This window comes from Notechis scutatus, chromosome 2 (assembly GCF_049901735.1).
Source record: "Notechis scutatus isolate UNSWTSFEM ecotype Mainland chromosome 2, rNotScu1.2, whole genome shotgun sequence".
NCBI lineage: Eukaryota > Metazoa > Chordata > Lepidosauria > Squamata > Elapidae > Notechis > Notechis scutatus.
The window spans coordinates 152,614,459-152,626,480 of record NC_142010.1 but is presented as its reverse complement, the minus strand read 5'-3'; the positions used below and the strand labels follow the sequence as shown (position 1 = coordinate 152,626,480).

Genomic DNA, 12,022 nt, shown 5'->3' with positions numbered 1-12,022 from the left:
TTTTTGGGCACAACAATGAAAGATCCACAAAGGTAAGCCACCTGTTCTCCAGCTGCCAGTCCCAGGTATTCTCGGCAAGTTGGTTTGTTTAGAATATTTCAATGATTTCTTTTGTTTTGGTTTTTCTTTGAACCAGTCAAAGCCATGCTGGTGGTCATGCCGGCATTGTGGTGTGGTGTGGTAGATTCATGGTGCCTTTTGGTATGACATGCTCTGATCTTGCTTTTCAATGGGGGCATAACCTACAACGTAAACCTTCGAGTATGGCCTTGTCATCTTTGCTGCACTTTTAGCAGCTCTCTCTCTCTCTCTCTCTTTTTCTCTCTCTCTCTCTCTTTCTGTCTCTCTAAAGGCTGCCTTTATATTAAACTCTTTTCCTCCCTTCCAGCGAGCTGCTGTCACTCTTTGGGCAATTGATATCCATCACTGTAATGTCCTTGGGAATCTTTTCCCGCCTTCTGCATCTTGGAAATGCTGTTGTCTGTTTTTGTTCCTTTTTCTTTTTGTTTCTGATGATTATATTTCTTTTTTTAGGAATCATGTTATGGATGGCAAATGGGTTTCTCCTCCCTAAATTTTCCACAGGGGAATCTTGTCTTTTCAGGCTCACAGAATAAATTGAAACATTCTTGGTCTGTGAAACAGAAAGGCCAATTAGCAGCTTCCACTGTCCGAATGCACTCTATTAACACATTCTCCCAAGAAAGCTCTCTGAGGTCGAAGTCCCTGTGTAATGCTTTATTTCAGTGCAGGTTCAGGGAAAGAAAAGAAGAGCTTTCCAGCAGGCCTATCTGCTAACACTGTTTTGGCATCCAGGATCTCATTTTACCTCAGTGTCCACCCCTCTGAGCTCCGTTTTCGCTGGCAAAGGACTAGCAAAACAAACTAAAAGCAAAACAAAACAAAACAAAAAGAAAACTGTTCCCCCTTTTGCATTTGAGCATCCAAGAAGGGACAGGAAAAGAGAAAGGGAAAGAGGAAAGACAAAGAAAAAGAAGGAAAGACGGGAACAGAGCAAGGAAGGAAAAATAAGGAAAGAGGAGAAGGAAGAAGAAAGGAGAATGGAGGGGGAAGGAAAAAGAAAAAAAGGAAGGAAGGAAGGATTATAATGAGATGGAGGGTCTGAAGGAAGTCCTACCTTAGCACTTGACCACCACAGGTGCCCCACAAGGGATGTTGAGCTGTCCACACCAGCCACGCCCGGCCTGGCCATGCCCCACACCACCCCGAGGTCAAAGATAACCTTGATGTGGTCATCAATTAAATCAAATTTGACACCCCTGATCTAGAATCTGGTCTGACTTCCAGCTATTTCCCTTCCTCCTTCTCCCCCCCCCCATTTTTTTATCCCCTGATATGCTCCATGTGCCTTTAATACTAATAGCCAAATATTTGGTGAATTAATGTTTCTTCAGTTTCTGCTGAAGTTTTGTTTAATGCGCTCTTGAAAGGCAGGCTCTTCTTTGAGTTGAGATGAATTGAATAAAGATGGAGTCTGTTTTCCTTGCTGAAAGAACAAGGCCACGCTTCTCAAATCAGAACTTGTTTGCAAATAGCCTTATTGACAGATTTTGGTAATGCTAGATATGTATACTAGATTCTAGCAGACGTGTAATATTTTAGACTTTATTTTATAACCTTTATAGGTTTTAACACACAAGCCTGAATTATTTCAATTGGGAACCTTCACAGGTCATGATATTGAGAGGCAATGGCAGTATATAAGTCTATTCACTGCAGAGTAAATCTCTCTTTTAAATCCTATATAGACCGTGGACTGTGATAGGAGTCACACCAACACAGTGAACAAGGTCATTATTGTGAGAGGGGCAGCTATATAAATCATCCAAAAGAATAAATATGTCTTTCATTAGAGACATTTCATTTGTTAACTGAGTTATGACACATTTTGAGTGTACATAGGTGGAATAACCTAGCTCTCCCATTGCATTCACTTTACCAGCAAAATCAAAGAACGATTCAAACTTAAATCCCCTATCTCTTTGAAAGTGTATTAAAAAAACAGGAATTATAATTTGTTTATTGTTCAGAGAATGATAGTTCAATTTCATTTAATCAATAAGCAATATCAAGATATTATAAATTGAAGGAATTACATAGGAACAGTAGTGGGAATCAATTTTTTTTTTTACTACCGGTTCTGTGGGCGTGGCTTGGTGGGCGTGGCAGGGGAAGGATACTGTAAAATCTCCAGTCAGAGGTGGTATTTGCCGGTTCTCTGAACTACTCAAAATTTCCGCTACCGGTTCTCCAGAACTGGTCAGAACCTGCTGAATATCGCCACTGCATAGGAAGGCTAGTGGAAGCTCACAAATTCTCTAGCAGTGTTCAGTTTGGAAGACTACAAATTGCAATATATAAATTGCAGACATAAACCTATTCAAAGAAATAAAAAAAAGACTTGGCGTATAGCTTTGTCAAATGAAGGTACTGCTTTGGCTTGACACAACAGCTGCTGTCCTAATAATAACCAGAATTTTTTTAAAAAATCTTTCCCCTCTGGAGCCTGAAATGAATCTCCTCACTTAGTCCCCCTCCCCTTATGAAGTTCCCCTTCCTTTTTGCTTTTCAGCTTCCAAGATGTCATGGATGGAACCACCTCTATACCAGCTGGAAATTTCCTTTCACGTTTAATAAAACAAAACAAAACACTCCCTCCCTCCCACAATTCCTTTATTTATTTATTTATTTTCTTCTACTCCTAAAGTCATCCCATCACTACTGCTTTTTGCTTATTCATGGGGGTCTTTGAGCACCACATGCACCAATAAGACCCAGCCCTGGCAGAGTTTCCCCCAAATTCTATCAAGAGCAGAACCCCTAATTTATAATGTGTGAAATCTTCTCTCTACACAAGGCCACATTTTCCACAGCAGGGACTCATTTGGAGTCACAGACCAAAGTGGGTGATCTAATTAATCTCCCTTGCCCCTTGCCCCCCCCCCTTTTTTTGCAGTTCTAGAAGTTTCAGAAAGTGTGCAGCCAAACTGCTAAGAAATTGGGATGAAACTGCACAGTGGTTTCTAGTAGCATAGTGAAAACGGTGTTTGAGTTTTTATTTCACCTTAATATGTGCCCCAAAGGAGCACCTCTCAAAAAAAAAAAAAAACCACTACAAAACCAAAAGCCACAACTATATGAACCACTTGAAAATCCTATTCTCACCCCCTTGGTGTTTTTGAAGTTCAGGTAGTCCTCGATTTACAACAGTTCATTTAGTAACCATTCAAAGTTACAATGACACTGAAAAATGTGATCTATGACCGTTTTTCATACTTACGACCTTTGCAGCATCCCCATGATTATGTGATCAAAATTCAGATGCTTGATAATTTATGATGGTTACATCTCCCAAGCTCATATGATCGATCGCCTTTTGTGACTTTCTGACAAAGCAAAGTCAATGGGGAAGCCAGATTCATTTGACAACTGGGTTGGTTACTAACTTATCAACTACCAACTTATCACTTAACAACTGTGGCAAGAAAAGTCACAAAAAGAGGCTAAACTCACCTAACAAATGTTTCACTTACCGACAGAAATTTTGGGCTCAATTGTGATTGTAAATCAAGGACTACCTGTATAGCTCCTATCACTGAAAGATTGCCCACTCAATCTTTGATTAATTTTATTAACCACTGATAATTATCCACAGATTAATTTTATGTGTGGTAATAAAACCCTAATGAGAATTTAAGCAATAACATGCCAGATTCCCATACTTAAATAACTTTAAGTTTTACCTTTCATTTTTCAAGTGTTGAAACATGAAAATATTGTAGCACTGTATAATAGTAAAGAAGACAAGTCTGTTTTCTGAAATCTATGTCCCGTATACCTCCCTGTAAAATTTGGCTCAGGGGTGAAGCACCTTGTAGCAACTCCTAAAAATGCCTGTTCAGCTTATCTCAATTCCAGAGATGTGCTAGATCCAGTCATTACAGCCTAGTTATCACTTCAAAATAATAACAAGTTGTATCATTTAGGGATCTCTGCCTATAACTTAGGGATTTTAAGGAAGAGCCGGACACAGGCAGGTTTTGCTTTACTCCTGAGGAATGGCAGCTATTTTCGAATCTGAGCTAAAAGAGAAATATGAACTCATGCCATTGGATTAAGGCAAAAATTGCTTGCAAACATTGTTCTTTTACATATGAGCTCCTGCACTTTGGGTTCAGGAATTCAGAATTCACCAACCTCTGTTTGCAACAGTCCTGCTCTTTAATCTGCCCACAATTTTACTTCTGGATCATGTTAGATCCTAGCAGCTAAAATGTGGCAGATTGATTGACCCTTGGCTTTTAAGGAGAGATGGGAACAAGCTGTTTTCCCTGGTTAAGAAAAGGGCCATAACTTCATGCAAAAGTTGGATTATTGTTTAAACCCAGATCTATAATTTCAGCTAGTTAACAACACAGACACAGATAGACCTTTTGGCACACATGCCTTTCCCTTCGGAAATATTAAGCAAAGCTGGTGGCTCTGAACTAAAGTCTTCCTGGGAAGGAATGCTTATTAAACCAGTTTACCTCTGAGGAGAAGGCAACTCTTCCACTCGGTTTTTCCAAAAGCATAGGTGCAGGGTAATACTAAAGAACCAAATGCCAATTGCAGAGAGTGCCTGAAGACTAGATGTCCTGGAAGAGCTCCCCATCACCACCTTGTGCTTTTTTTACCTCAACTTGCTGGCTCATCTTTTCTCTTGTGTCCTTATCACTCGCTTCTGGCCACTGCAGGGGCAGGAGGGAAGCCTGTGAGGCATGGACAGAGGGCCCGATGGCCGAGCATGAACTCATTATCCCCTCTTCCCTCGTCTCCTTCCCCAAACAGCAAGGATGGGCCTCAATACTCGAACGTTTACTGTACTGTTGCAACAATGCATGGGTCTTTCTGTTCTCTTCCTCTCCTGCGGCTGTAACTGGAGGCATTTTCACTGTGTGTCTGTGCCGTTCCGCTTTTCTGAAGCCTCTCTGGGACTTCCTGTCCTGACGTTCTTGCAGCATGAAAGCCACCTCTTCCCCCACACCCCGCCCCATCATCTCTGCTTTTGCCACACGCACCTTGAAGTTTCCCACAGGGCTTTTTGCTGTGTGTATCAGCAGCTGCCGAGCATCATGCACTTCCATTTGCACAGCACTGTGTGCTTCTTTCCAAGAGTTCAGCTTGCCCACGGGGTCCATTGCTTGATTTAGGGATCAAGCCTGATGGTGTTAACAATAAAAAATGAACAGATACTTGGGGAATACTGGTTTTGGTTGGTTTCTCCTCCCCCCTCCCCACCAAATAACAATTATTTCATGTTTCCAGTCATTTTAAGGATGGAAAAAAGGCATTCTTTCATTTTTCCTTCAGTTCAGCTTAACGTCTAGCCTATCCGCTGAAATGTTTAGCCCAAATGAGTAGGTAGCCTATCAACCATCTGTTGGGTTTGGTGAGGCATATATAATAAGAACATACCAAAGCCACACCCAAATGACCTAGCTGAGATTACATATATGCAGGCTGACAGATCAAGATACTTCTGCACAATAAATAGGGTGCACTTCTCCTTCCTATTTTGCAAATGAAGAACTGAAGCATATCATTAATAACTGACAGATGCTTCTCTCTCCTTCTGCCCTCTGAGTTGTAGAGCCAAATACACTTGATGTCAAATCACATGCAGCTATTTTTCTCCTTTTGTACTTAAAATTATCCCCTTCCTAAAATGTTCTCCACCACCCTCAAAGAGGAACTGTCAGCAGTTCTGAAAACAGGAAATATTAAGGAAAAAAAACAATAATATTTCAGTTAAATAAAATTGACAGAAACCATTTTGAGTTTAAGCAGAAAATCAAAATGTCTCCCCTTCCAGAAGTTAACAGTGGATGCTTCATACTAATCCTCTTGAAATGAACAAGTTAATAATCAATGGCCTAATTTACTTTGAAGGTATCTGTACAGAAACTAGGATTAGATTACAGAACTGATTATTCCCAACTTCACAATATGGAACATAAAGTCTACCTGGTCAAGGCACTGAACTGAATTAAAGCAAATAGGATTTCCCAGATATTGTCAGAGGAAACGATTTCTATTAAGGAATTATGAAGTTAGCAAGACACCTAGAATTCAATCCTGACATGATTTTGGTGTCAAAATAATTTTCTGTGATTAATTTAAGGCTTGGACTAAAAGTCAGTCATTTATTTATTTGTGCCAATGAGTCACAGTTGACTCTTTTTGACTGCCTGGATACGTCCCTGCAATTTTCCTGGCAAGATTTCGTTAGTGGTTTGCCCTTGCCTCCTTCCTAGGATGAGCATATGTGGCTGGCCCAAGGTCACCCAGCCATTTTTGGTCTAAGTCAGGACTAACACCACAGTCTTCCAGTTCCTAGGCTGATGCATTAACTACTGCATCAAACTGGCTCCCCCATAATATCTATTAAGAGAGGTATAGGTTGTATCTTGGTTAAGAATTGAGTTGCTGGAATTCTTGCAACGCTGCCACTTTCATCTCAACACAACTGGCCCAAGATCACTCTGCTGGACTACACACCTAAGCAGGATTAGAACTCCACATCTCTTGGTTTCTAGCCTGGTGCCTTAACCACTACCCTAAACTGGCTCTAAAGGCCCAAATAATCGTTCCAAATATGGTACAAAGTAAACTGAATATCTTTCCATTTCCTCAGATCCTTTGGCTAGAGCTGAGGGAATTTTAGCTTTGAGATCCAAAGACTTTGTTGAATTCCGGCTTGAAGGTAATGTCTCTCCAGTTTACAGGATTGCACAACAATCTGCCTCCCTCCCTCTCTGCAATAGCCCCTTCCTGCACACATACATACATAAAGACATGCCAACCAATTGAATACTTTTAGAATTAAATGTTTTCTTTATTCTCTTGTCTTCTCTCATCTCTCCCTTCCCCTCTCTCTCCCTCCCTCCCCATCCCTCTCTCTCAAACACATATTTCTCTCCAAGATTAGAAAAGATAATTAAGGAACTTTCCAACATCATGTTCCTTCTGCTCCATTTTTTATCTTATAAATGGCCTTTGGGAATCTGACCCCACATTTCTGCCATTACTGCATGCTTCCAAATTGCTTTAGGTTGGGAGTTTTGTTCTTCATTTGGTTTTGCTTGCAATTTGTTTCCTTTTCCTAATTTTGGAGGGCTTTGCCTTTCTCTTTTAGACTTCTCAGATTGATTCTCCCCAACTCATCATTTTGATAAAGGAGCTGGATCCTGGTCCCCAAGCATGATGTGGCAAGAAGACAGTCAAATGCATGCAACTGCCCAGGATTGCCTCAATCTTTCTCCTCCCCGTTAAGCATGCAACCCTATCAACATTTATGTCTGTCCTCTTCATCATCAACCTTCTGGGCATTCATCAAATGGGCTAGTCCTATCCAAGAAGCATGTGAAAAGTCCCTCCTTCTCCACACCAAAATCCACCATAAATTATAAGACATTCACATCCATGCTATACGCAAAGTACCCAGAGATATTTACTCCCACAGCACTACAGCCACAATGTCTTGAGATGTAAGCTGGCAATCAGGTTCACTGGGATGGAGGTGGAGTAAAATTTCCCCAGTGCTTCCTTGAAAGAAGCAGCAGGTACATTTCTGTTGAAATGAAACAAGCCAGAGAAAGTCAGGGTGGACTCTTAGTGACCATTTGGTTAGACTTTTCTCCGTGTTTTGAAATGCTGGCATTCAATTTAGAGCAAGATTCGGGTCACAGGGAGGAAGTAAGACCAGCTTACAATAAGCCACAAGCAAGTATGAAATACCATTCCCAATCCTTCAGTCAGAACATGGACATTTCCTGAATGAGGTTAAATCTTCATTTTCCATTCCCATTACTTTAGGTTGAACTCACCACCACCACCACCACATAGCACATATATACAAACATTGTTTTCTACAATGACTAGACTGTCACTAAGTATAATATTAGTTGCCCACGTATTCCTCTCATTTCCTATGCCTGTTTTTTTACCATTCATATCTCATTCGTTTAAGTTCTGCACCCATTTTTGTGTTATTCCTTGTGACCAAGGAAAGGCTCCTCTCTCCTCAGCTACATGTTAAGCAATTTGTCACAGGACCAATTCTGATTAACCCAAGATAAACTATGGACAATAAAAGGGGCGGGGGGCACTGGACAAACATCAAGAATAGGGAGAGGACGCAGAAGGGCTGGATAGCAATACGGTACTGAGAATCTGGCATGGCAGCATTAAATTGATGTCACCCATGGCCCAGTTGCTGTTTCACAAGCTTATCTTAGTAGTTTTAGCTTCTGCTCATAATAATCCTTGGAAGGTAGGTAACCATAGAGCTTTTAAGTATTCTTTCAGTTGCTGGCATCGTTAGTAAAAAAAAAAAATTCACACATGTTGACACAATATTTATATTGGCTTAATAGTCATTCCTTATACCAAGGGAATTGCAATGTTTTAAATGGGGAAGGCAATTCTAACAAAATTTTAGTACCATCACTAAAGTACAGTCCCGCAGGACTATATCAGAGAAGTCACAATTAAAATAATGCAGATTTAACACATATTTGTAGTGCCAACTTGCCTTAAGAGCACAGAACCCCTTTACTAGGATATTTGCAACAAAGTGGAGAAACACTGATAACACTTGATCAGCACTGCCTTATGTCCAGTGGCTGGAATGAGGTTGAAATTATGTCTAGGATTAATGGTTCCTATCCCATCTCTTCAGCTTTCTCCTAGATCAAGCTGAGATGGCAAAGGATGACAATTAGCAAGATCCAGAAATGTGGCCTGGCATTGGGCAGCTCTAAGTCAACTTTTCATTGACTCTCTTTTCCTTCCTTTTGGCCTTCTCTGCAGATCCGCGTAGTGAAAGCGTTCCGTAGTTCACTCTATGAAGGGCTGGAGAAGCCAGACACCAAGACCTCCATCCATAATTTCATGACAACGCCTGAGTTCTTGATCAATGACTACATCCACAACATTCCTCTCATTGACGATACAGACGTGGAGGAGAGCGAGGGTCCCCTAAGACAGCACTTCAGGGCCAGTCCCCCACCATCTCCCAACAAGAACAACAATGCCATTGACAGTGGCATCTACCTTAACACCGATGTCAGCAAGACACCTACCTCCTCATGCAGCCCAGTTAGCCCACTTCACAGCATGGAAACCTCCCTCTAACACAACCCTACCATGCAACCAGTTGAATTGACTTTGTTCACAACAGAGGTGTCCAGTTCCTCCTGGGAGGTAGGCTAGCTAAGGAAGGATGGAAAGCCGACAGGAGATGACACTTCACCTCTTGACTTAGTGGAGTGGGAAAGGACAAGGTTTTCTGCCAATGGATGGCTCAGGCAACCAGAGATATGCTGACTTGATGCAAGGAAAGCAAACCGTAGAGGGGGAGAAAAGTTTTCTTCAATCACTCGAGAGGTTTGGGCTGAGTCCCAGAGTGTACAGGAAAACCACCCATTTCTCTAATCTGTTCTTTGGGGTATTTTTGGACACAACCACACTCACCAAACCCACAATGATCCTGCAATTGGGGGGGTTGCTTTGATTTTTCTTGTAGGACCTCTTTTTTCTCCCCCCAATGTTTAAAAAAGAAACTATATTTGCACCAGAAAAAGGAAGAAAAACAAAACAAAAAAAAGGAAAAAAAAAGAAGAATAATCTAGACAACTATTATCCTAAAATATATATATATACATACATATATATATATATATATGATACCAACCGACAGATGTATTAACGGATTTTCTGACCATAACGCATGCCTGTTATCAAACTCTCCTTTCTTCTTCCCCCTCCCCCAATGGAATTTCAGTCTGGGGCAATTTTGCTTTTTTTAAAGAAAAAAGAAAAAAATACATTGTTTGCTGGAGCTTGTATTTTATATCAGGATTTGCCCGGAAAAAGAAAAAGATTCCTTTCTATTAGGAGGGGAATTGACTGTGGAACAATGAGTAACCAAAATGGATTTATTTATTTTTTGGTTGGATAGTGCAAATATAGTGTGACCGAAAGTAGGGTGTGATTGCAGTGACACAAATTTGGGCCTTTTCAGCAATTTCACAAAAAGTGACCAAAAGTGAGGTCCCATTTGAGGGGGGCACTTCTCTTCCCCCCCCCCCCACCACCACCAGTGCTCACAATCCATATGCTTCCTTTCGCCAAACATCCAATAACTGAACAATACAGATAATTTAGGGTGGAAAATGAAGATAAAAGTTTGTGAGAAAGAACAGAACATCTTTCCTGTTGCATAAGATCACTAAATTAGAGCATGCATTATTTGATAGATTTGTCAGAAAGTTATATTTCTGAGAATCGTTTAAATTTTCAAAACACCAACTACCACAACAAAGATTTCTATCCTCATGGCTGTGAGGAAACCTAGAAAAATATACATGCAGTGATTGCACAAGACCGCATGGCCTATTATGGCTACTCACCTCCACAATGCAGCTTGAACTTACCACTTTAAAATTGCTTTTATATTCTATCTTATTCCAGAGACCAGTTAAGTCACTATGACTTCGAAATGCCCTCTTTGCGCTGATTGGGAGGATATTTCTCTTCAGCCAGTATGTGCTAATTCTGAGATTCTAAACCGATTCTAAACGGATTCTAAACTGTCATGACAAAAACTTTCCTTGGGTCCCATTCTGTATACACGAGGAACTGAGCTCAACCTTAGCAATTCTCTCAGTCAAGCAAATTCAAACTGCATCTAGAGGAGGATAAGGAAACCCTGCCAATAAGACAAAATTCAACAGTCAATGTACACAGAGGGTTGGGAGGAACATTATGGAAAACAGATATCCCTAGGCAGCACTAAAATGAACTCTATTTCAGGGAAGCTGCCTTGGAATATTACCAGTGCCAATACCAATTGGTGGAAAAGTGCATATTTTGAGTCCTTTATATCTCCTCAAGTGCTCAAGACAACGCTGAAGAGAACAGAAATAGCTCCTGAATACCCAGGAGTGCTGAGTAGCCTGCTATGGATTGCTTCATGATAACTTTACAATAATCCTGTGCTGGCTGAAAGGAAATGAGCAAGTTGTCTAAGGCACTTGTGGCTGAGTGAAGACCGCCACAATTAAAAGTTTCCGTAATATAAGCTAGGCCAGTTAAGGAGGGACATACTGAAAATAATCACACCGCATCAACTAGGCCATATGCTGATCAAAATTCAAGAGAGTACCAGTATATTGGAATTTTGTCACATATAACTATAAAATTATTTATCACCAAAAGGGCATTGGGTTGAACATGATTTCAGCATTTTCCCCCAAACAATAACAATCTAAAATATCTACATTAACAGTAAAAGTTGGTGGGTAATAGAATGCTGCACAAGAGGTAAGGATTGCTCTAGCCAGGGACAAAAATTATGTAGGATCTTAATTGAATTATGAGGGTCCAAATCCTTATGAAAGTTTGCTAAAAAGCTTCAGTCCTAATAGTTTTCAAACGTGGAGTGGCACCAGCTGCCATCAGAAGGGTATTCCTGGTTCTCAGTCAGATATGATGACCAAGCAGTATTTGGTGGTTAAAAGTGGATTGGGCAGAAATCAGGCAGCAGAGGTGGGAGGCGGTGGCACACTTCCTCACTCTGTTTGACTTAGGCTGCAGAGACGAGACCCTCTAGGACTCTGGCAGTGTCATTTTCTTCCACCCATGACATTACAGCTGACCATTCGTCATGATTCAATATGTTACATGTTTTGTATTTCCTAGGGTAAGCCTGCTTGAAAATACCAGCTGCAGCACTTATCAAAAAAGCCATCCCTCCTTCGGAAGGGCAAATGCCAAACCCATCTGTAAATCTCTTTGTTGCCGTCTTTTCTTTCTAAGAACAAAATAACAAAAGCAAGCTTTTTTCTTCTTTTTTTCTCATCTGAATGTTTTTTTTAAAAAAAAAATCCAAAATCTTAAAATAATTTAGTTTTCAGGGAAGGGGAATGGAGCCAAGGAACACTTTTGTCTCAACCTG

At 40.7% G+C, this 12,022-nt stretch overlaps 1 protein-coding gene across 9 annotated transcripts in view; it reads left to right on the top strand.

Moving 5' to 3' along the window:
- Nucleotides 1-11,914, top strand: part of ATP2B3 (ATPase plasma membrane Ca2+ transporting 3) — a 129,830-nt gene extending 117,916 nt beyond the window's left edge. For 7 of the 9 annotated variants that reach the window (XM_087956847.1, XM_087956851.1, XM_087956849.1 and 4 more), the window contains one exon: nt 8,875-11,914. In XM_087956847.1, coding sequence (XP_087812973.1) covers nt 8,875-9,198 — 324 coding nt within the window. In that variant the 3' untranslated portion in view covers nt 9,199-11,914. Of the gene's footprint in view, nt 1-7,198; nt 7,760-8,874 lie in introns of those variants that run through there. The other 2 variants (XR_015747855.1, XM_087956850.1) reach the window with 2 other exon arrangements.
- Nucleotides 11,915-12,022: the final 108 nt, after the last annotated feature.